The 19,360-nt window shown below is 64.4% G+C and overlaps 1 protein-coding gene across 3 annotated transcripts; it reads right to left on the reverse strand.

Moving 5' to 3' along the window:
* Positions 1–769: 769 nt before the first annotated feature.
* Positions 770–18,826, reverse strand: TRPM5 (transient receptor potential cation channel subfamily M member 5). Of its 3 annotated transcripts, XM_070229038.1 has the most exons (25): positions 18,771–18,826; positions 18,324–18,450; positions 16,710–16,890; positions 15,817–15,983; positions 14,863–15,046; positions 13,552–13,616; positions 13,195–13,386; positions 12,713–12,815; positions 11,692–11,810; positions 10,968–11,291; positions 10,746–10,886; positions 10,522–10,645; positions 9,952–10,097; positions 9,389–9,501; positions 9,051–9,143; positions 8,695–8,953; positions 8,356–8,474; positions 8,048–8,180; positions 7,797–7,971; positions 4,393–4,546; positions 3,560–3,741; positions 3,054–3,186; positions 2,203–2,275; positions 1,676–1,742; positions 770–1,274 (listed from the first exon to the last, which is right to left on the reverse strand). In XM_070229038.1, the coding sequence occupies exons 2-25, from the start codon at positions 18,438–18,440 to the stop codon at positions 1,168–1,170; spliced, it is 3,471 nt and encodes a 1,156-aa protein (XP_070085139.1). In that variant the 5' UTR covers positions 18,441–18,450; positions 18,771–18,826; the 3' UTR covers positions 770–1,167. The 3 variants fall into 3 exon arrangements, with proteins under 3 accessions (XP_070085139.1, XP_070085137.1, XP_070085138.1); XM_070229036.1 differs by lacking the exons at positions 15,817–15,983; positions 16,710–16,890; positions 18,324–18,450; positions 18,771–18,826 and having other exon boundaries at positions 775–1,274; positions 7,797–7,965; positions 14,863–15,402; XM_070229037.1 differs by lacking the exons at positions 770–1,274; positions 1,676–1,742; positions 2,203–2,275; ... (2 more) ...; positions 18,324–18,450; positions 18,771–18,826 and adding an exon at positions 2,302–2,564 and having other exon boundaries at positions 14,863–15,378.
* Positions 18,827–19,360: the final 534 nt, after the last annotated feature.

Here is a 19,360-nt window from a genome sequence, read left to right on the forward strand (position 1 = left end):
GAGGTGGCGACCCTGGGCCCCTGTGCTCCTGAGGGGTCTGCAGACCACAGTGCCGGGGTGAGGGGGTTGATGAAATGGGTCTGAGGAGCGAGTGTGAGTGGCATCGGGGGCATGGCCACCTGGGCGGGTGTCCTCCCCAGCCCTGGCCAAGCTTGCCCCTCAGCTCGGCCCTGCCCAGGCCGTGAGAAGGTGACTAGTGTCCTGGGGCCGCATGGCCAGTGCTGCTGAGCTTCCGTGTGCCGCAAAAGGACAGCTCCCTGAGGGTGTCAGGGAGGGTGATCGGAGCGGGCAGGGCGTGGGGGTCAGCCAGCCTGTCGTGCTGCTGAGCTTCCGGGCCTGGTCTTGTCCCTGCTGTCCCTGTGCCAGGCCTCCAGGCCCCCAAGGGAAAGGGGGATCCACTTGGCTGGCCAGTTTGCCTAGCTGGGGGGTACACAGGCGCCTGCACCCCAATCCCGTGGGCAGTTAAGCCCTCTGTCCCTGTCCCATGTGCTTTATTGACTTGGTGCCCTGAATGCCTCCCATCCATCCCTAGTGTCCACTTTGATGGCCTGGGGCTGCAGCCCAAGGTGCAGGTGTGCTCTCTGTGCTCCATTTAAGATAAAGCAGCCTGTCGGGGGGAGGCAGGTCTTCTGGGGCGGTGTCCAGGGCCACTGCCCAGGCTGGACACAGTCTAGCACTCACTGTGCAAGCTGTTGGGGGCGTTCCAGGGTGAGAGCGAACACACAGCGGACATCAGCCCCGGGTCTTAAAGGACAGAAATTGTAACCACTAGAGTTTCAAAAGCATCACTCTTAGCAGGCAGCACAGATTGGGTGGGGTGGGTGCAGGTGCTTGCCCGCCCAACGGGAGGTGGCTCCAACAGGGTGCTCAGTGAGGGCTTGCTGTGCTGGCCCAGGCTGGTTGGTTCTAGATGGGAATCCAAGTGCTTCTGTCCAGGAGAGGGCCCCTGATACCCTGCTGCGCTCTTGGGCCAAGGAAGGTGCCAGGTAGGGCAAAGAATGATTCGTTTAGAGAGCCACATCCAACTGGGGGATTCCACTGGAACTGGAGGAAGCTTGGTGTGTCCACAGGGCTGAAGATGACCAGCTAAGAGCCATGCACCCCCCGCCCACCGTGGGGCCAGAGCTCTGGGAAGGATGGGCCCCTTTCGTTGACAGTCCAAGTAGCTTAGGTGTCTGACGGTGGCTGGCCAACCTCTAGGTGCTCCCTGCTGCCCGGGCCCCCTCCATGGTCAGCAGAGGCCTGCCAGTTCCCACTGCCGAAGGTCTGAGAGTCTGGTGGGGAAGGAAGGCCCCTCCTCAGCTGCTGGATGCCCATTCAGGCAGGCCCAGGGAAGGGAGAGGTGGCCTGCTCAGGGGCAAGCCTGAGGTGGCCCTGGATGGGGAGGGCTGGGAAAGCAGCCCAGTAGGGCTGGCACCAGGCAGAGCTTCTGGAGTTAGAGTGGCCATGCCCTCACACCCTGGCTGAGTCAGGGGGCTTTGTCAGAGGACACCTCCCCACCCTGAACACTGTGGCCAGCCAGGGGCCATCAGAGACTTGGGTTAGTCCCCTCCCCGGCAAGTGGGAAGCAGAGGCCCAGGGGAAGGCAGTGGGCACAGTGCAGGCCCATGGCCTTCCTCCTGCCTCTGGACCAGCCAGCTGGAGGGTTGCCCACCCTCCCTAGATATGCACTTACTCCGGGAGGCGTTGCCCTGGGCCAGGGTGTCAGCCATGGAGGAGAGGAGCACTGTGCAGTAGTTGATCTGGAAGAGGGTGAGGGAGGCCCCAGGGCCGAGCCCCAGAGCTCTCAGGATGGCAGGACACAGAGGCCCCTCCCCATCTGCCTCTCCTGTCCTGCCAGGGCCCTGCTGCCCTGTGCCCTTCCTTCTGGTGGCTGCAACTCAAAGGAAGTGGGCAGGAGGGTGAGGTCCCAGTGTGGTGTGTGGAGAGTGGATGGTGAGGGGTCTTATATGCAGAATCCCCTACAGGGAGGTTGCCCAGTCTCTAGAGCCCCTTTGGGGAGGCCACAGGGTCTCTCTAGTGAGTTGGGGGTGGGGCAGGTACAAGTCCTGAACCCCCAACGCTCCCCTGCCCTGCCCCGACTGCTGAGCCGGAGCCTGGGTGCAGCCCGTGAGTTTGGATGTTGGGATGCGGGGCTGTGGGCGGGGCCTGCCGTCCAGCTGCCTGCTCCATCAGGAGGGCACACCGAGTTTGCCTGCCTACCTGCGATTCCAGACGCTTGATCCGCTTCTCTTGCTCTCTCAGCCCGCCGAGATACTTGGCTATGAAGTCCACCCTGTGGCAGAAGCAGGTGGCAGCAGTCGCTGATGGCCACAGGGTGCTTCCCAATTTGGGGACCCTCCCCATCCTCCCCACTCCCCTGTCACCCAGGCCCTTTGGGTGGGTTTAGGGTCACTGAGTTCTCTTTGGGTGCTTGAGTCCGGGGTGCTCTGGCCCGCTCACCCCAGGACTTAGGTACAGAGGGCTTCTGCACCCTCCCCCTGTGTGCAGCGGGGGCTGGGTTCCCTCCAGCAACAGGAGGGCAGAGGGCGGGACCATGCCCCCCGCAGGCAGGAACCATGGGCCTGAAGGAAAGACAGGAAGGACCATTCTGGGGAGACCCGAGAGCAGGGAGGACGCCACGCATATTGGCCCCTGTCCCCTAAATGCAGTGCAGGCAAGGCCTCAGCAGAGGCGTGTCCAGGGTCAGGAGGCCAAGTGTTGGACCCCTGAGCCCTGGCCACATCTCTGCTCCCTTCAGCCTGTTTCCCCAGCTCAGATCCTGTGACTGGCATGAGAGGGCCACACCCCAGCTTTAAGGGAGCCTGGCACCCAATAGTGATAATGGTAGCGGTCCCGGAGGAGATCTTAGGATCTCCCAACCCCCTAGCTGGGGTCGGGCCTTCCCAGGCAGGCGCCTCACTCGCTCTGCTGGCCACGCTTAGCACCCTGCAGGAGACTCAGCCGTCTGCCTCCAGGGAGAGGCTGTTTCTATGTTCTGGGCAACCCTGTGGGCTTAGCACCCCACGCCAGCCCAGGGGTGGGGCAGAGGCCCCTATCCAGCCCCCACGCACCTGTGGGCGGTTTTCCGCAGCACCTCCTGCTCACTGTCCTTCCTCCGCTTCTCCAGCTTGCTGAGGAAGTTCTCCTTCTGAACAGCCTCCCAGGTGACCATCTTTTGGTCCAGGGCTTCCGGCAGGTCTCTCTCTGAAAAGGCCGGGGCAGCCTCAGGCTTGGCTAGGGCCAGGTGGGTCTCAGCTGGGGTAGGGGAACCCAGGGCAAGCCCAGAGAGAGCCCTGTCCCACAGCCGTGCCACTCACTGCACATGTGGGCAGAGCACAAGGTGGAGGGGCAGAGCTGGGCCCTGCTTCCGAGACCTCTAGGCTTAGCCAGCGCCAGCTGCTCTGGGACCTGGACAGACTTGGGCTGAGGGGCCCCAGAGGCTGAGGAGGGGCCCAGGCCTCTCCTGCCTGCCCACCCGGACGCATTGCCCCTCCCCCAGGCCCAGCCCCTGCTCCTCGCCCCTCCGCACGCATGGTCCAGGGCAGCCGGGCTGCCATGTCCAGGCCTGTGGCCTCACCCAGGCGTGCCCGCTTTTGCTTGGCCTCCTTCTGGAAGACCCTCTTGAGCACCAGGCTCAGGTGGCTGAGGAGAATGAAGGGCGGGGCCAGGGCGGGGCGCTCGTGGTACTCTACGATGAGATGGTAGCGCTGGAACTTCCAAAACATGTCAGCATTGCCCTGCACGACCTGGAACGTGTAGCTGTGGGGACAGGTGTGGGTGGCCGTGGGCACACATGGCCCTGCACTCTCTCTGGCTTGCATCTCCTCCCGCAGCCCACATGCAGCCCAGAGCCATTTCCAGAGCCCTGGGGAGCCTTTTCAGAAACAGAGGCCCGGTCCCTTCTACTGTGATTGCCTAAAATCACTGATTTCTCTCTGTGGGGTGGGTCTAGAGTGGGGTTCGCTCCTCTGGGGTCTTCCACTGGCCCCTCTGCTTTCCTGAGCAAAGCTCAGGCTTCCAGACACACCACTGAACCCCCGGCCTTCACAGACTCAGGCCTGCTCCCTGGGTGTGGGAGGGGGCCCATGGAGCAGGGGGCTTGGGAAAGCAGTGCCCTACTCTGCACCTGCCATGCGCTGTACCACCTCCTGGGGGCGCTGCCCTCCTGCCTGCACTCCAGGCCCAGCTGGCAGGGGAGCCAGTGTGTGGGGTGACACTCCGCATCCAGGCCTCTCCTAGCACAGGCCCCAGCCCCTTCTCAGGGCAGAGAGGCATCTGTGGCCCCAGGTCTAGAGAGCCAAGCAGGTCTGGGCCAAAGCCGGCTGGGCCAGCTGGGACTAAGGCGGCTGGGAACTGGGGTCACCAGGGCCACCCACACGTGGACAGAGCAAAGGGGGCGGGGCAGGGCACCTGAACATGGCGATGAGCAGGTTCATGAGCAGTACGTTGGTGACTAGCAGGAAGGTGACCAGCAGGAGGATGACCAGCCAGTTGGCATAGAGGTTGGGGCAGGAGGGCGAGCCCTCCAGCAGCAGGGGGTGCACGGAACAGTTCACGCGGGCTTCTGAAACCGAGCAGGCATAGTGGGGCAGGGCGAGGGCTGAGCAGGCTGCTGGGCTGGGGCACCCACTGGGGCAGCCACGGGCAAACACCCTTGGGCAGCAAGAGCTTCATCCTGGGGTCGAGGCCACTCAGGGCCTGAGGGCACTGCTTAGGTGAGCAACCATGCTGGTATACCAGGGATTCTCTGGGTTTTAGCATTATGAGTCCCCGTCATGGGACACCCCAGACCCAGGCAACCCAGACAGATGGTCAGCCTAGCGGCACTGGTCCTGCTTTCCCACCTCTGCCAGGCTGCAGTCACAGCCAGGGCCACGGGTGTGGAGGCAGAGCCAAGGCCTTTGGGGGATGAAGGGGAGAGGACCCTGGTTTCTGCGTGGGTTACCCCCCACCAAAGGCTCTGCTCAAAGCCAGTTTGTGGAGAGCTGGCTGAGGCAAGGAGAGACAGCGTCTTTCCTGCAGGACTTCTCAGGGCTTTTCTAACACTGACGCCTGTCACAGGGCTCCTTGCCAGGGGGGCAAGTCTGCACCATTTCCAAAGCCTCTCAGGCTGGAATGTCCGCACACTGACCACTGTGGGCCCTGCGGCCATTCTGGCCTGGGGCGCGTTGTCCAGGAGGTGGAGTGAGCATGTGGTCCTGTGCCCTGGCCAGGGATGACTTGGGGGGGGGGGGGGCGGCATCCCTGAGGGACCCAAAGAACACAGCTCCAGCCCCTCCCCTGCCAGCCTCTCCCAGGCCTGCTTCCCCCCTGCAGGGCCAGTCCTGACCCCAGCCCAGCCCAGCCCACAGGACAGGAGGAAGGAGCAGATGGAAGGCAGGTGAGAGCGCAGGCCCCTGGTGGCCCTGGGTGCTCTGTGAGCCTCTTCAAGAGGGGCTGTGGCTCCCCTTGCCAACCTCCACAGGCTGCAGGTGTGTCCACGTGCGCACGCCCGCACGTTGGACCGGGATTCTGACTGCCCTTCCCAGTCTTCACGCTGTGACTGAGTCCAGCTGGCACTGGGAGTGTCTGTCTCTCTGTCTGCCTGTGTGTACGCGTGTCCCTACCTCTGTGCTCAGGGCTGGCAGGGCCTGTTTCCACGTCTCCCTCACTGGGGCACATCCCTGCCTCATTTCTCTGAGGGAGTTGTGGCTGCGTCAGGGGGATGCAGCTTCCTGCCCCTCCGCACCAGCCGCCGCCTCCCGCCCGGCCCATGGATCTGCTCTCGAGCTGCTTCACGACCCTACTCTGTCCGCCTCGCGCCCCGAGAGATAGGCCGGGGCCAGGCCTGGGAAGCGTGTTTGTGAAGCTGTAAATCTGTCTGATAAAAGCAGCTTTGCAGTAATGAGACCCCGTCCTCCCCTGTGACTCTCAAGGCGCCACCAGGCCGGGCTGGAAATTAAATTGTCCCTGGGGCCTGGAGCCCAGAGAAGGAGCTCTGTCATGGCAGCTCAGCCCCGGGGCTGCCGCCTGCCTGTGCAGACAAGCATGGTAGGGCGGCTGACCTGGGCCCCAGGGACCCGCAGACTGGGGGCTGCCTGAGCCTCAGTTTCCCTCTCGGCCTGCGCACATGTGAGTGGATTACTCTCCACCCGCAGCGTGGTGGGCTCACAGTGAGCGGCCAGTGCTTCACCCTGAGCAGACGGGAGCCGAGGCCCGGAGAGGGGAAGGGAGTTGCCAGGACGATCTGTGAGCCATAGGACTCTGCCTGCAATGGCCACAGCGGCACTTCAGGCTTGAACCCCCTTGGAGAAGTCTACACTCCCTCTGCCCTCCCCAGGTGGCCCCAAACCATACCCGGGTCCCCCCATACCAGCATGTGGCTGGGGCTGGCCAGGCTGGAGATGTAGCCATCAGGGTCGGAGTGACCTTCCCACCCAGCTGTGGAGGCGCCCGCCTCACCCCCCTCCTCCTGAGGGGCCCTGTGGGACTAGGGCAGTATTGGGGGTCACAGCACCATCTCCCAGCAGGGACCATATGGTGAGGGTGGGAGGGCTGGAGGGCAGCAGGGTCTGAGTAACTAATGGCCTGGAAAGCTATTGCCCGTGGATGAGCAAACACCGAGAATTCACAGAGGGGCCAGGGGGACTAAGAAAACAGCCCAAGGAAACGGGCCTCTGGATCACCCCAGTTAGGAGGCAATTTCCGTGACGGCATGGCCCCTTTCCCATCCTGGAGGCCTGTTGGCTTCAATCATGCCCTCATCCCTCTGACAAATATTTACCGAGAGACCTCGCCTCATTAACTGTGATGGTCAGGCTCAGTTCTCAGTGACACGGTGTTCCCAAGATTGCCCTGTGGGCCCCGGCGGCCCCAGTCTGACGCCAACCTGAGTGAATGACCCCTCTGCCCTTGCTCCACATCCCGGGAGTACGGCATGGGCCTGGGCCCCTCACACTGGCCCCCCTGCCTTGAGGGGGCTGGTCCCCTTGCCTCCCCCTTCTCCTCACTGAATCCCAGCCATCCCAGGGCCTATACAGGTGTCCCAGACCCCCCACCCCAGGGATCCCCTGTACCCATCACCACCAAGCCCCCCATGGCTGAGCGGCTCTGCCTCCTGCACTGTACCCAACGTCATGGGAAATTCTCAGAGCCTCCACCAGCCCCAGCCCAGTACCGGGGGAGACACCCACACCCTCAGACAGGCCACACACACACGACAGGAGGTAAGGCACACACATTGGGGTGGATGCCCAAAAGCAAGGGTGCCACCAGGAACGGCCTCGAAGAAGAGGGGCCTTTCTGGCAGATGGGCCCAGGCTGGGTGCCGGGCTTCTGGTGGATGGGTGACTGACAGGGAGACCCCTGCCCAGCAGGGCCAAGCAGGAGGGCAGGGGCCTGGGGGTGTGGGGTAGCCAGAGGGGCCCAGAACCCAGGCAATGGTCAGGGTCCAGCAGGGATGGCCCCTGCCCTGAGTCCACAGCACCTGCGCATCCTTCCACCTAGCAGACTGCCCCAAAGCCAGGCTTGCCCTTGCCCACCTTGCAGCCTCCTCGTGTCTCAGTCTCCAGCCCGAGGTCGGGGGCCTGGCCCTGTGTGGGTGTGCAGGGCCTGACGGCTGGCCTCAGGGACTTCCCCACTCTCGACCAGCTCCAAGCCAGGGTCTCACGTCACCCCAAAAGAGCCCTGTCGAGGGCCACATGTCTGGGGTCTTACAAAAGGAACCTTCGTAACCTGGACTCAGGTCGACCGCCCCCTGGAGGGGGGCGTCCTACTTCAAGCTGGGCCAGAGGAGCCACCCCGCCCGGCCCTGCCCCAACGGGCTGCTTGCTGACCGTCAATCTCGTCCAGTGGGATCTGCCCAAAGATCTGCAGGTAGGGCCGGTAGAGCACGCGCCGGAAGATCCACTCCAGGCGGCTGTCGCGGGGGTGCAGCAGCGCCTGGGTGGTCACGCCGTAGGCCACGAGCCACACGCTCAGGAAGAAGAGGAAGAAAAACACATCCTTCATCTGGGGGGCGTCAGAGGCCGCCTGGGGCATTGTCCCGCCCTCCCCTGGGGTCGGGGTGGGCCGTCAGGGGGCTCACCATCCGCTCCACAATGATGATCTTGGGGCCCAGCTGCTTGTGGATGGCAAAGATGTGGATGAGGCGGAGTGTGAACACCATAAAGTCGATGGCAAGCACTGTGCGGCCGGCCTCAAAGACGGAGGGCAGCATCCTGGGGGAGGATGGTGGGCAGACAGGCTGCTAGCGCCCAGAGAGGGGAAGAGACTTCCCCCAGGACACACAGCACAGGTGCTAGAGACAAGCGGGATTTCTGAGGCCCTTAGTGGCTCCACCCTACAACCAGCCCACCTGAGGCTGCCTCTGCAAAGCTTCGGGGCCCCACAGACCTGCAGGTGACACCAACGATGAACAGGAAGATGGCCACCATGTCGCACTTGTTCCAGTTGTCCTCCACATAGAGCGTGAACTTCTTCACCAGATGTGTGTCCTCGTCTGTGAAGAAGCCCTGGCGGAGAGGCAAGCAGTCCACTGACAGCTGCTTGGGCTCCCACCTTGCTGGAGACAGCCCCGTCCAGACCAGGCTAGGATCAGTGGGGATCAAGGCTGAGTCTGGAGCTGGGATCGGGGCTCAGTCTGGAGCTGGGATCGGGGCTTAGTCTGGAGCTGGGTTTAGGACTCAGTGTAAAGCTGGGATCAGAGCTCATTGATCTGGGCCCACCACTGACCTGCCGGATTTCCTCCAGCACCAGCGTAAAGACCCAGAAGTAGAGGGTGACCTCAGGCCCCGATGGCCCCTGGGGAGGTGGCCTAAAGTCCACCAGCAGGACAAAGGTGAACAGGAAGAGGAACGCAAAGTACATGACCACGTTCCCCAGGAACACGGTCACGGGTGCACCCCAGAACTTCCTCCAGCGCGTGAGCAGGAAGGCTGCACGCAGGCCTCGGTTGCCCTGAGTCCTCGGTGCTTCGGTCGGCTCCTCCACCCTACGCCACAAAGGAGCCACAGCCAGCGGTGAGTGGGCGGCCCAGTGCCCACGGGAGTCAGCTCCCTGCGGCCGGCCCGCCTCCTCGGGGCCTTTACCAGCTGCCTGGGCTGCAGAGCAAGCTCTTCTCTGTGTCCAGGCTGTCCAGCTCCCGCAGGTCCTCCAGGCCACCCCTTGGCAGGGCCTCCTCACTGCGAGCACAGGGCACCCTCAGGGCCCGTGAGAAGTGCCTGCTTGGCCCCAAGCACCCAGCCCGCCAAGAAAGTGCTGGGCACACCAAGAAGGGACATGGGCAGCAGCTGTGCATTGCATAGCAGCCCCACATGGATGCTGGACAAGGAGGGACGTGGGGACGTGCCGCCACCAGCACCCACGAGGCCCAGGGCCCCCCAGCGGCTCTGGTAAACCCGCTGCCAGACATGCCTGCCGGACAGACCTGAAGGTGATGAGGTTGGTGTAGATGAGTGCTGGGCAGAGGAAGGCGCCCAGCAGGCATAGGACGGGCGTGCCCGAGGCCATGTCCCCCCACCAGATCTTGGTCAGGAAGGCCTGAAATAAAGGCACGGCTGCTGGCCTCCCGTCCCCACACCTTTGCCCCGGCTGTGCCCTGCACCAAGTGTTCCCTTCAAGGCTCAGCTGAAGCATCGCCCCTTCCAGCCCTGCCTCCTGGAGCCTCCATCCTGGTGGGGAAGAACCTTCAAAGAGGGGAGGCTAGGCTCGGGGTCCGGGAGGGCTGAGCTGAGGAGGTGGCACGTCCCCTGAGACCCGAGTTGGGGAAGGGGCTGGCTATGGGACGAGCAGGGAGAGTGGCCGGTGGAGGAGGAAGCCGGGCATGTGCCTTCCAGGAACGGAACAGCCCTCTCCTGTGCCCCCCACCCCACATGGTAAGGACAGGGGGCGTGAAGGCGGGTGGCCGCAGGCCGGGGGAGGGCAGGCAGGGAGGTCCACTGGGCTGCCTCCTATCTGCCTGCCTGCCCCTCCCCGAGGCCGGCCGCTCACCTGCACCCCATCGTGGGCAAAGAAGGCCTTGGTGTCAGCCTCGGTGGCCAGATGCAGACAGGTGGTCCTGCTCCAGCAGCGGTTCCGGCGCACCAGCAGGGCAAAGGCGCGCTCCTCGCTGTTGCTGTAGCACTCGGAGAAGAGGTCTGCCCCGGGCACCGCCCGCTGGCGTGGACGCTGACGCCTGGCACCCAGCCTCCACCCTCCCTCCTCCTCTGCCCTAGGCCGGCCCTGCAGGACGGGCCACTCTGCCCTGTACCCACCTCCCAGGGGCCTGTGCCACGTGGATGCTGACCGTCCCCTCCTGGCCTGCCCAGGGCCCTTCCCTTCCTGGTCAGTCAGGATTATGGGAGCCTCCACAACCCTGAGTGTCCCCGCCCCGCTGTAGGCCCTGGTGTGTGCCCGAGGTGTGGGGCTGCGTGGTCATCACTGTGCACCCATCTGTCCCTCTGGTAGGGTTTTAGGGCCCACCGCCCCCCCGGGAGGAGCCCACGGGCCGAGGTGGGTTACGGAGGTCATCCTGCCTCGCCCCCCCGAATTAGTGGCCTGATCGCTAGGCTGGTCACTCACCCAGGGCCAGCTGCTCATACTTGGCTTCGCGCATGGTGCGGTGCACCTCGGCCTCTGTCTCCAGATGCGCCATCTCTTTGAGGATCTTGCAGGCGGCCAGAGCGGCTGCCACACCCTCCTGGCCCTAGCAGACGGGGTCTGAGGAGGGTGGCCAGCCTCCCCCGCCACCCTGGGGAGCCCCGGGCTCCGTGGAGCAGGGCCCAGGGCTGGGTGGCCATGCTCACCATGGCCCAGAAGTAGGTGGCCATCTCGTGGCGGTTCTGCAGCACGGCCCACAGGAACAGGTCCCTCCACGGGTTCTCGCTCTTCTGGTTCAGGTCCAGCAGCCACTTCTGGCCCCCAGGCCGCCTGGCCGGCCCCCTCTCCTGGAGGACACAGCTGTCAGCCTGCAGCCGCGGCACCTGCCGGCCCCCGCCAGCCCCCACCAGCCCCCGCCGGCCGCTCACCGCCTGGTAGAGGCCGCGGCAGGCGTCGTGCAGGAAGTCCTTGAGCACGCGGGACACCTCGTGCAGGGAGAAGGCGGGCGGCCCTGCGGGCGGCTCGCGGGACTGCTGGGTGCTCAGGCCGGCCAGCGGGCGCCGCCCCTCCTCGTGCTTGCGCTGCAGCAGGTCAAAGAGCAGGCTCTTGGGGGGCACGGAGCGGTAGAGCTGCTGCAGCCGCCCGTACGTCAGGAATTCCGCCACGTCGGCCCCGTTGTCCACGAAGAGACGCACAAACTCGGGCTTGTTGCTCACCAGCGCGTCCATCATCACCTCCTCCAGGTCACAGGACTGGTGGCCACGGAGACATGCCCAGGGGGAGAAGGGGAGACCGAGTGGGTGCCGGTGGAGAAGGGGACCCTCGGCACAGACCCCCAGCTCCCAGGCACCCAAGCCTGTCCCTCTGGGCCACTCAGAGCTCGGGGTTCTGGGCTGCTGAGGGTGTCAGGAGTCCAGAGGGCTTCAGGGGAGGTCCGCAACCACTGGTGGTTCAGCCCATCCTGCCTGGGGGGCCGAAGAGTGAGGTGTCAATCTGGGAGGTGGCCCCCCCACCCTGGCAACAGCTGGGCCAGAACGGGCCCAGCCAACGGCCCTCAGGACACCAACTGCCCCCAGACCCTCTGCCTGGTCCCTGCCGTGTCGGCCAGAAACAGGTCTCAGGATGCGCCAGCTGCCAGGGTGGGCAGGGCACCTTCCACTCCACGTCGCCATTGAAGATCTCACTCTTGGCGATGTCCACCCGGTCCCAGGCCACGGCCAGCTTCAGCTCGTCCAGGTAGTCCTGCGCCTCCTGGCTGTGGCTCTTGCAGGCTGTGTCGGAGTGGGCAGAGGGGCTGAGGCCAGCCCAGGGCCCACAGAGCCACTGGGCACAGAGTCCCTCAAGGTGGGTCTTCTAGAAACACGGCAACTGGAACCATGCCCTGGTTCAAGCCTGGGTAACAGCGAGAGGCACAAAACGCCACAGACCCCCAGGGACACCATGGGACGGGGCGAGCAGGGAGGGGTGGGAGCAGGACTGTCTGTCAGGAGGAGCCCCCCTCAAGGGCATCCCCACCCCCTGCCCAGCACAGCCCCTCCCTGCCTGGGCCTGTGTCCGGCTGCCAGAAGTCAGCCCCTCAGCACGTGCTTGTCCCCAAAAGAGTACATCGAGTGACAACCAAAAAGTGGAGACAACCCAAGTGTCCGTCGACGGAGGAACGGAGAAACAAAATGTGTCCTCCCACGCCGTGGAACGTTATTCCGCCTCACAAAGGAGCGAGGCGCCGAAGCCCACTCTAGCGTGGACGCCCTCAAAACCCGCGGCTCCGGGAGAGAAGCCAGACACCTCAGGCCACGCGGTGAGGATGCCACCGCCAGGAATGCCCCCGAGAGGCACCAGAGCCAGAGCCAGGGGCTGTGGGGTGGGGTGCTAACGGGTGCCCGATTTCTTCTGGGGTGACGGAAATGTTCTAGAATTAGATGGTAGCACTGCTTGCACAACCTCGGAAATATACTAAAACTGAATGGAAAACTTAAATCATGTGTGACACGTACTCACACACACAGGGGCATCCCCCAGGATGGGACAGGGTGTGGGAAGCAGCCCGTGCCAGGCGCGGAGCCCTGAGCCGTGGGGTGGGCAGTGGTTGGCCAAGCCATCTCCGCCAGGTGCCCTCTGTGCCCAGTGCCCTCTCTGGGCCTCCCAGGGGGCGTCCAGCCTGCCAGGCCCTCACCTTTCACCAGAGCCTTGAGGATGACAGTGTCCAGCTCCTCGGATCCCTCCTGCTCGAAGTCGTGCACAGTGAGCAGGTGCGGGTGGGAGGTGATATTCTGCAGCTGGGGACACCAGGACAAAGGCCATGAAGTGGCCCCAGGGGCAGGGGTCGGGGCAGTGGGCAGACCGCGGGCCCAGCGTGGCTGGAGGCACGGAGCTGGGCACAGGGTGTCGAGGCCATGTCCCCTGGTGAGAATGCCAGCCCAGCGTAGCACCACCCACAGACCCGGGGGCTCGCGTCAAGGTTGCCCCTAAGGCTCTGAAGCAGGAGTGAGGAGCATGGGGGCTTTGTGGCAAGAAGGGCCAGGCCATCCGGGTGGGAAGGGGGCACAGAGACTACACGGTGTTTTCCCCAAAGACCAGCCCTGCCTGGGAGGAGGGGTGCGGAGCAGGGCGGAGGGGGCGGCCTGCCTGACCCGGCAGTCTCTGGGTGGCTCATACCAGCTCGGTCCAGCGCACAATGTCCTCCCAGGAGAAATGCTCACTGGGGAACTTCTCTTTAAACTGCTTCTCGGCCACCTGGGGCACCAGGAGTTGGGGCTGGTTCATCAGGGCAGCAAGCACGTCGGCGATGCCCCCTGAGCCCGCCAGGATCAGCCACGGGGCAGCATTCTCCACAGCTCTGGAAATCCTCTGAGGCAGGCAGAGAGCGGAGAGCAGACCCCGAATCAGCTCTGGGCACCGTCCTGGGACCACAGGTTGCAGGTGCCCCCCAGTCATCCCTCCCTCCCCCGTCCCAGGCCGGGGCAGGCCCTGGAGGGGGTCCCAGGCAAACCCCACCTCCCTTCCCTCCCCTACCTCCAGGGTGCTGGGGTCACCATTGACCAGCAGACAGAGGACTGGGATCTCGATGCTGCCGGTTCCTGTGGACAGAGCACCAGTGATGTCCCCCCGGGTGCCTGGGGCCAGCGGGGAGCCTGGCCCCTACTCAGGGGGTGACCACTCAGGCCTCAGACCATCACCTGCCATGTTTTCTGGGCAAACGCCAGCCAAGAGGCTTTTTCTAGTGAAGTGTGGGCTCCAGGCTGCATGCCAGGGACCGTTTGTCACAAGCCCCATCACCCGGGACAAGGACGCTGATCCCACAACCCACTGTCCAATATGGCCGCTTCACAGTGACATAAGCAAAGTTGAGCACAGTCCTTGGCCTCACCACCTACATCCCAAGTGCCCAGCCTGTGCTCCCCCCCACGGCAGGGAACTCTGTTGACCACGCTGCCAGATCATCTGAGGCCCGTTGGAGCAAGCCAGAGGTGCAGGAGGGGCGTTGGCGGGTTTCTCCCCCAAACATAAACTGGAAATGAGACTTCCCACGTGAAGCCCCCAGAGAAGCCAGGACCTGCCGGGTGTGCTGTGTGGGAGGAGTGTCAGCAACCTGCCGGGGGCTCTGGGCCCTGAGAAGGCGGGAATCGCCCGGCTCCCAGGCAGGGTCCCCTCTCACTCCTAAAGGCGCCTCCTGGGGGAACCTTGAAGGGACGCCAGCGTGCTGGGCCAGCCATGCCTTCACGACCCAGAGCACCACATTGCCCCTACGCGGTTTAAACACGGCTTTGGTTGTGTTTTCATTTTTAAAGAGCGCTCAGTTGATAAATATTCCATATTATTATCTATGTCCTAAGCAATTATACATCTTGTGTATAAATATTAGTCACGCACTGGTACGTCTGAGTGAAGCCAGCTTTCAAGCGCTCCACCGGCCACAGCGGCATCCATTCCTCGGGCAACACTGCCTCCTGGTGGCAGCATACCTCACGGCCGGTGGAGGGAAATAGGCCTCTCTCAATTTACAAATCTCATGTCTTCCCAAAGCCCTGAGCCCGCAGCCAGAGCCTCTGGCCAGGGGAGTCCCAGTGGAAACGGACCTGCAACTACTCTGCCGTCTGGTGGGAATGCCGCTGCCTGCCAGGGCTACTCCCCGAACTGCGCCCCCATGGCTCCACTGGCAGCTCCCCTCCCAGGCCCCCTTTTGGCCCAGGTCTCAACACTCAGGCATGCTCGGTGCCTTCTGCCTGGAATGCCCTTCCCCGCCCACCTGCTGGTCCTTGCAGCCCAGCCCGCATGCCGTGCCCCACGTCTCCGGCGGCCTCCCTGGTGGCAGGCAGTCCTCACCCCCGTAACCGGTCCTCTGCTCTGAAATGTGCTTCTCCAGCCTCAGTCGCAGCTCCGTGGGCTCGTCCTCCTTCCCGGAGGGACCCGGCTCCACCAGAATGAAGTGGGAGTGGTTGTTGTCCAGGGAGCAGAGAGGGCCCTGGCTGCCGCCGTCATCCATGGGGTAGTGGACGGGGCTGTCCTCCTGGGCCCCCCACACACCATGAGTCCTGGGCAAGGCTCTGCCTGGGCCTGTTCCCACCCCCAGGCAGAGAGAGGGCCCAGGGGCAGGTGCGGGCTGGGAGGGGATCCCCCAGACAGAACCCAGGCCTGCAGGAAGCTCCACTCACTCACTGGGGGCTGCCCGGGCCTCCTGGAGCCCTGCCTGAGACAGACTCTGGGTGGGAGCACAGGCCACTCGCCCAGGGTCGCCCGGGGTTGCGGGACAGTGGCCAAGGCAGGCCTGGGCCCATTTGGGCACCAGTCCTGGGCAGGGCCTCAGAGCCCAGGTTCCCATCCCAGGTCTGTGCTGGCTGTGAGCCTGGCAGCCCCGCCCAGGCCATTCCCTAGGCAATGCTGCCATCTGCTGGCCGCATGCTGGGCACATGGATCCCCCTCCTCCCTTTCTTCATCCTCCCCCAGCACCTCTTTCCCCCACCTCCTCCACTTTCCCTTCCCCTCTTTCTCCTTCCCTCCCCCTCCTCCCCTCCCTGCCCCCTCTCTGGCTCTGAGTCCTGTCCTCCCACAGCTTTACCTCACCGTCTCAATCCTTCAGAGCACCTGCCTCACTGCCCCCCGGACCCCCAAGCCCGTGAGTCCCTAAGGGCGGGGGCTGGTCTGTCCACTGCCGGCCTGGCCCATGGAGGGGCTCAGAAGATGTTTGCCAAATAATGACGGGTCCACAGATGGCGGGATGTGGTCAGTCTTCGAGACTGCCTTGCCCTGCGGCCTCAGTGCTCCGAGCCACACGCTCACCTGGGCATCGTCCAGAAGCTGACGGTGCAGGATGTGGCCCAGCGAGGCAATACCGATGGCCACCACGCGGGCCTTGGTGGACGTGCTGGCCAGCGAGTGGTCGCGCACAGCCTGCCCGACATACCGGGCGAGGCCCACGCGGAGTGCGCTGGTTAGGATCCAGGCACCTGCAGGTATGGGGGGGCTCACTGTGGCCCCCAGGTCCTCCCCAGCCTGCTGGTCTGCCCAGGACGCAGGCCCGGTGGAGCCGCAGCGCCCCTTCCCGCCCTCAGCGTGTCTGCTGGGACCCCCGGGCGCTGTCTGGGGCAGAGCAGGCTGCAGCTCTGTCCAGTTGCCTGTGCTGGACCAGTGCCTGGGAAGGTTTTTCCAAATTACAAAGCCCCAGCCCACCTCTGGTTCATAGATCTTTTTCCTTTGCTACAACCATTTCCGGGGTGAGGGAGTCCAGAAAGCCCACACCTTGTACAGGGTTTTCTGTAGGCCCAGCCGGCCTGAAAATAAAGCCCAGTGATTTGATTCTGACCCCAACGGTTGGAAGGCCAGATGGCTCCCCCGGGGAGATGGCGGGGGAATGGGGGCCCACCCTTGGGCAGCAGGGTGTAAGAGCAGTGACCGCCACCGGGGCATCTCGCTGAGGCCTGTGGGCCCTACAAGTGGAGGGGCCAGGTCCCTGCCCACGGGGTGGGCTGGCACCCTCCTGGGGGGCTTCTGAGCTGGGGGGACCCTCAACCCCTCTGCTGTGTTCCCAGGAGCCGCTCCCACTGCAGGCTGTGTGGAGGGAGAGAGGCCGTAGGGACTGCCACGGAGGGACGGCCATGGGAGCCAGCAGGCTGGGGTGCTCCACGCTCGGGGGGCTACGGGGGGCCTTGAGCCTGGGCCAGGCAGGGTCGCACCTGTGCTCTGAGCCGCCTTCACCAGCCCTTTGCGCAGGACGTCCCGCAGCCAGGACTTCATGGCAAAAGGCCGCTCCTCGCCCACGAGGGACACTACGAGGTTAGGGGCTGGCAGGTGCCACTCAGCCAGCAGGAGGTCGAAGAGCACGGAGGGGGCCACGCTGCTCGGCACCTTCACGAACTGCAGGACAAGGCAGTTGGCAGCCTCAGGGCTTAGGGCAGGGGGGTGCTTGGCAGGGGGGGTGCTGGGCAGGGAGTGTGCTGGGTATGACTGGGGTACTGAGCATAGGAGGTACTTGGCATGGGGGATCCTGGGCGTGCAGAGTACTGGACCTTAGGGATGCTGGGTATGGGAGGTGCAAGGCATAGGGGTACTGGTCATTGGGGGTGCCGTTCATGGGGGTACTAGACGTGGAGCATACTGATCATGAGGGGTGCTGGGCATGGGTTACTGGGTATGGGAGGTGCTTGGCATGGGGGGTACTGGGCATGGGGGTACTGGGCATTGGGGGTACTGGGCATGGGGTGCTGGGCCTTGAGGGTGCTGGGCATGGGAGTTGCCGGGCATGGGGGTGCTGGGCATGTGTATACTGTGCAGGGGGGTACTGGACCTGGGGGGTACTGGTCATGGGGCTGCTGGGCATGGGGGATGCTGAAGATGCAGGGTGCTGGACATGGAGTACTGGGCATGGGGAGTGCTTGGCATTGGGGTTTCTGGGCAGGGGGGTACTGGACACGGTGGGTACTTGGCATCAGGGTTGCTGGGTATAGGCAGTACTGGGCATGGGGTGCTGGGCATTGGGGGTGCTGGTCTTGGGGGTTGCTGGTCATGGCGGGTCCTGGGCATGAGGGGGACTGGGTTGGGAATGCTGGGCACAGGGGTACTGGGCATGGGGGTACTGGGCATTGGGGGTGCTGGGCAGGCGAGTACTGGACATGGGGGGTCCTGGACAAGGGTATTGTTGGGCATGGGAATATTGGGTGTAGCGTACTGGACATGGGGGGTCCTGGACATGGGTATTGCTGGGCATGCGGGTTTCTGGCCATGGGGGTACTGGCCATGGGGTTTGCTGGGCATTTGGGAAGCTTGGCAGAGGATACTGGACATTGGGGTTTCTGGGCATGGGGTGCTGGGCATTGGGGGTGCTGGTCCTGGGGTGCACTGGGCATGGTGGGTGCTGGGCATGGGGGTGCTGGGCACCAGGGAATGGGGGACAGGCAGCAGAAGGAGAAAGGCCCGAGACCCTTTTGAGGGTAGGGCAGCTGCTGGAGGCCAGGGCTCGGCGGGCCCTGCCTTGCCTGGCCTTGTGAACTGGGCAGTCCTGACTCCTGTCTGGCCTCACTCCCCTCAGTGAGAGGTGGGTCTGGATAGAGGAGGGTCCTGGTGTGCCATGCGTGGGGAAAGGAGGCGGGGACCAGAGGGCACTGCCAGCTTCGAAATTCCGCCCTCCTGGGGCCTCTGGACACAGCCTCTGAGAGCGGCCTGGGGCGTGGGCAGGCACTGGGGTGCTCAGGTTCGGGGAGGAAACGGGGGCTCAGGGGTTCTAGGGAGCGTGGAGGCTGGTGACCGGGGAGTGGAGGCTGAGCACCTGCATGGGGGTTGGAGGGGCTCACCTTGCCTCGCTTCTTTCCAGAGCCTCCGAATTCGATCTCACCCCGGCACAGGCCCGGCCCCCAAGCATCTCCAGCATCCCTGGGGGCGCCAGGACAGGTGCCCCGGGCATCCTGCATGGGGACCTCTCTGCAGGGACAGAGCCAACCCCTGAGGGCTGGAAAGGCAAACTCTGCCTCCTTTTCTCCCTCGAGGGAAACCCCTCCCCCAGCCTACGTGCTGGCAGAGATTTGGGGCCACCAAGAGGGCGTCTGTGCCCCAGTGCCCTTCCCACCCACTGACCCTGCCTAAAGGCCCCAGTTGCAGCTTCAGCTGCCCACGCCCGCGTCGCGCCCATCAAGCTCCTGCTTCAGCATCCAGAGCCTCCCAGGCAGCCCGACCCCTCTTCCTGGGTTGGGACGGCGGTCGAATCCTGGTGCCTCTGCCTGGCTCCTGGTCCCGCTACTCACCCCACCCCGGGCGCCTCGGGCCGGCCACTCCCGTCGCTACTTCTGCAGAGGCTTTGGCAGGTGGTGTCCTGGAAAGCCCGAAAGACTTAGTGGAAGTCTGGTGCCCTTCCGGATACGAAGCCCACCTGCCCCACATCCCCGTCGGGCCCCAGGACAGGAATGGGCCCCCTGGGTGTGCCTGGGGGTAAGGGGGCGGGCAGGTGAGAAGGTCAGGCCAATACACGTAGCTCAGGTGCTGGGGGGCCGAGTGGGCCTGGAGAAGACGGTGTGGAGGAGGGAGGGACCACTCCTCTTTGCCCAGGTGGGCAGGCCCTCATCCCCCGACCCCGGGCTCTTCCCACTGAGTTCCCGCCTCACCCCAGCCCACCGCCAGTCTTGGCGCCCAGATCATCTCCCTGCAGCCCAGCAGGGTGGGGCACGTCAGCCCCACTCCACTCAGCAGGGGCCCGAGGGCTGGGGGTCCAGGACTGGCTCATGGAACAAGGAGCTGGGTCCTACCAGCCCGCCCGACTGCAAACACCCCCACGTCTCTGTGGCCAGCCACCCCAAGTCTCCCAGCCTCCCAGCTCCAGCCACAGCCCACCACACCC

Source organism: Equus caballus, chromosome 12, assembly GCF_041296265.1.
Source record: "Equus caballus isolate H_3958 breed thoroughbred chromosome 12, TB-T2T, whole genome shotgun sequence".
NCBI lineage: Eukaryota > Metazoa > Chordata > Mammalia > Perissodactyla > Equidae > Equus > Equus caballus.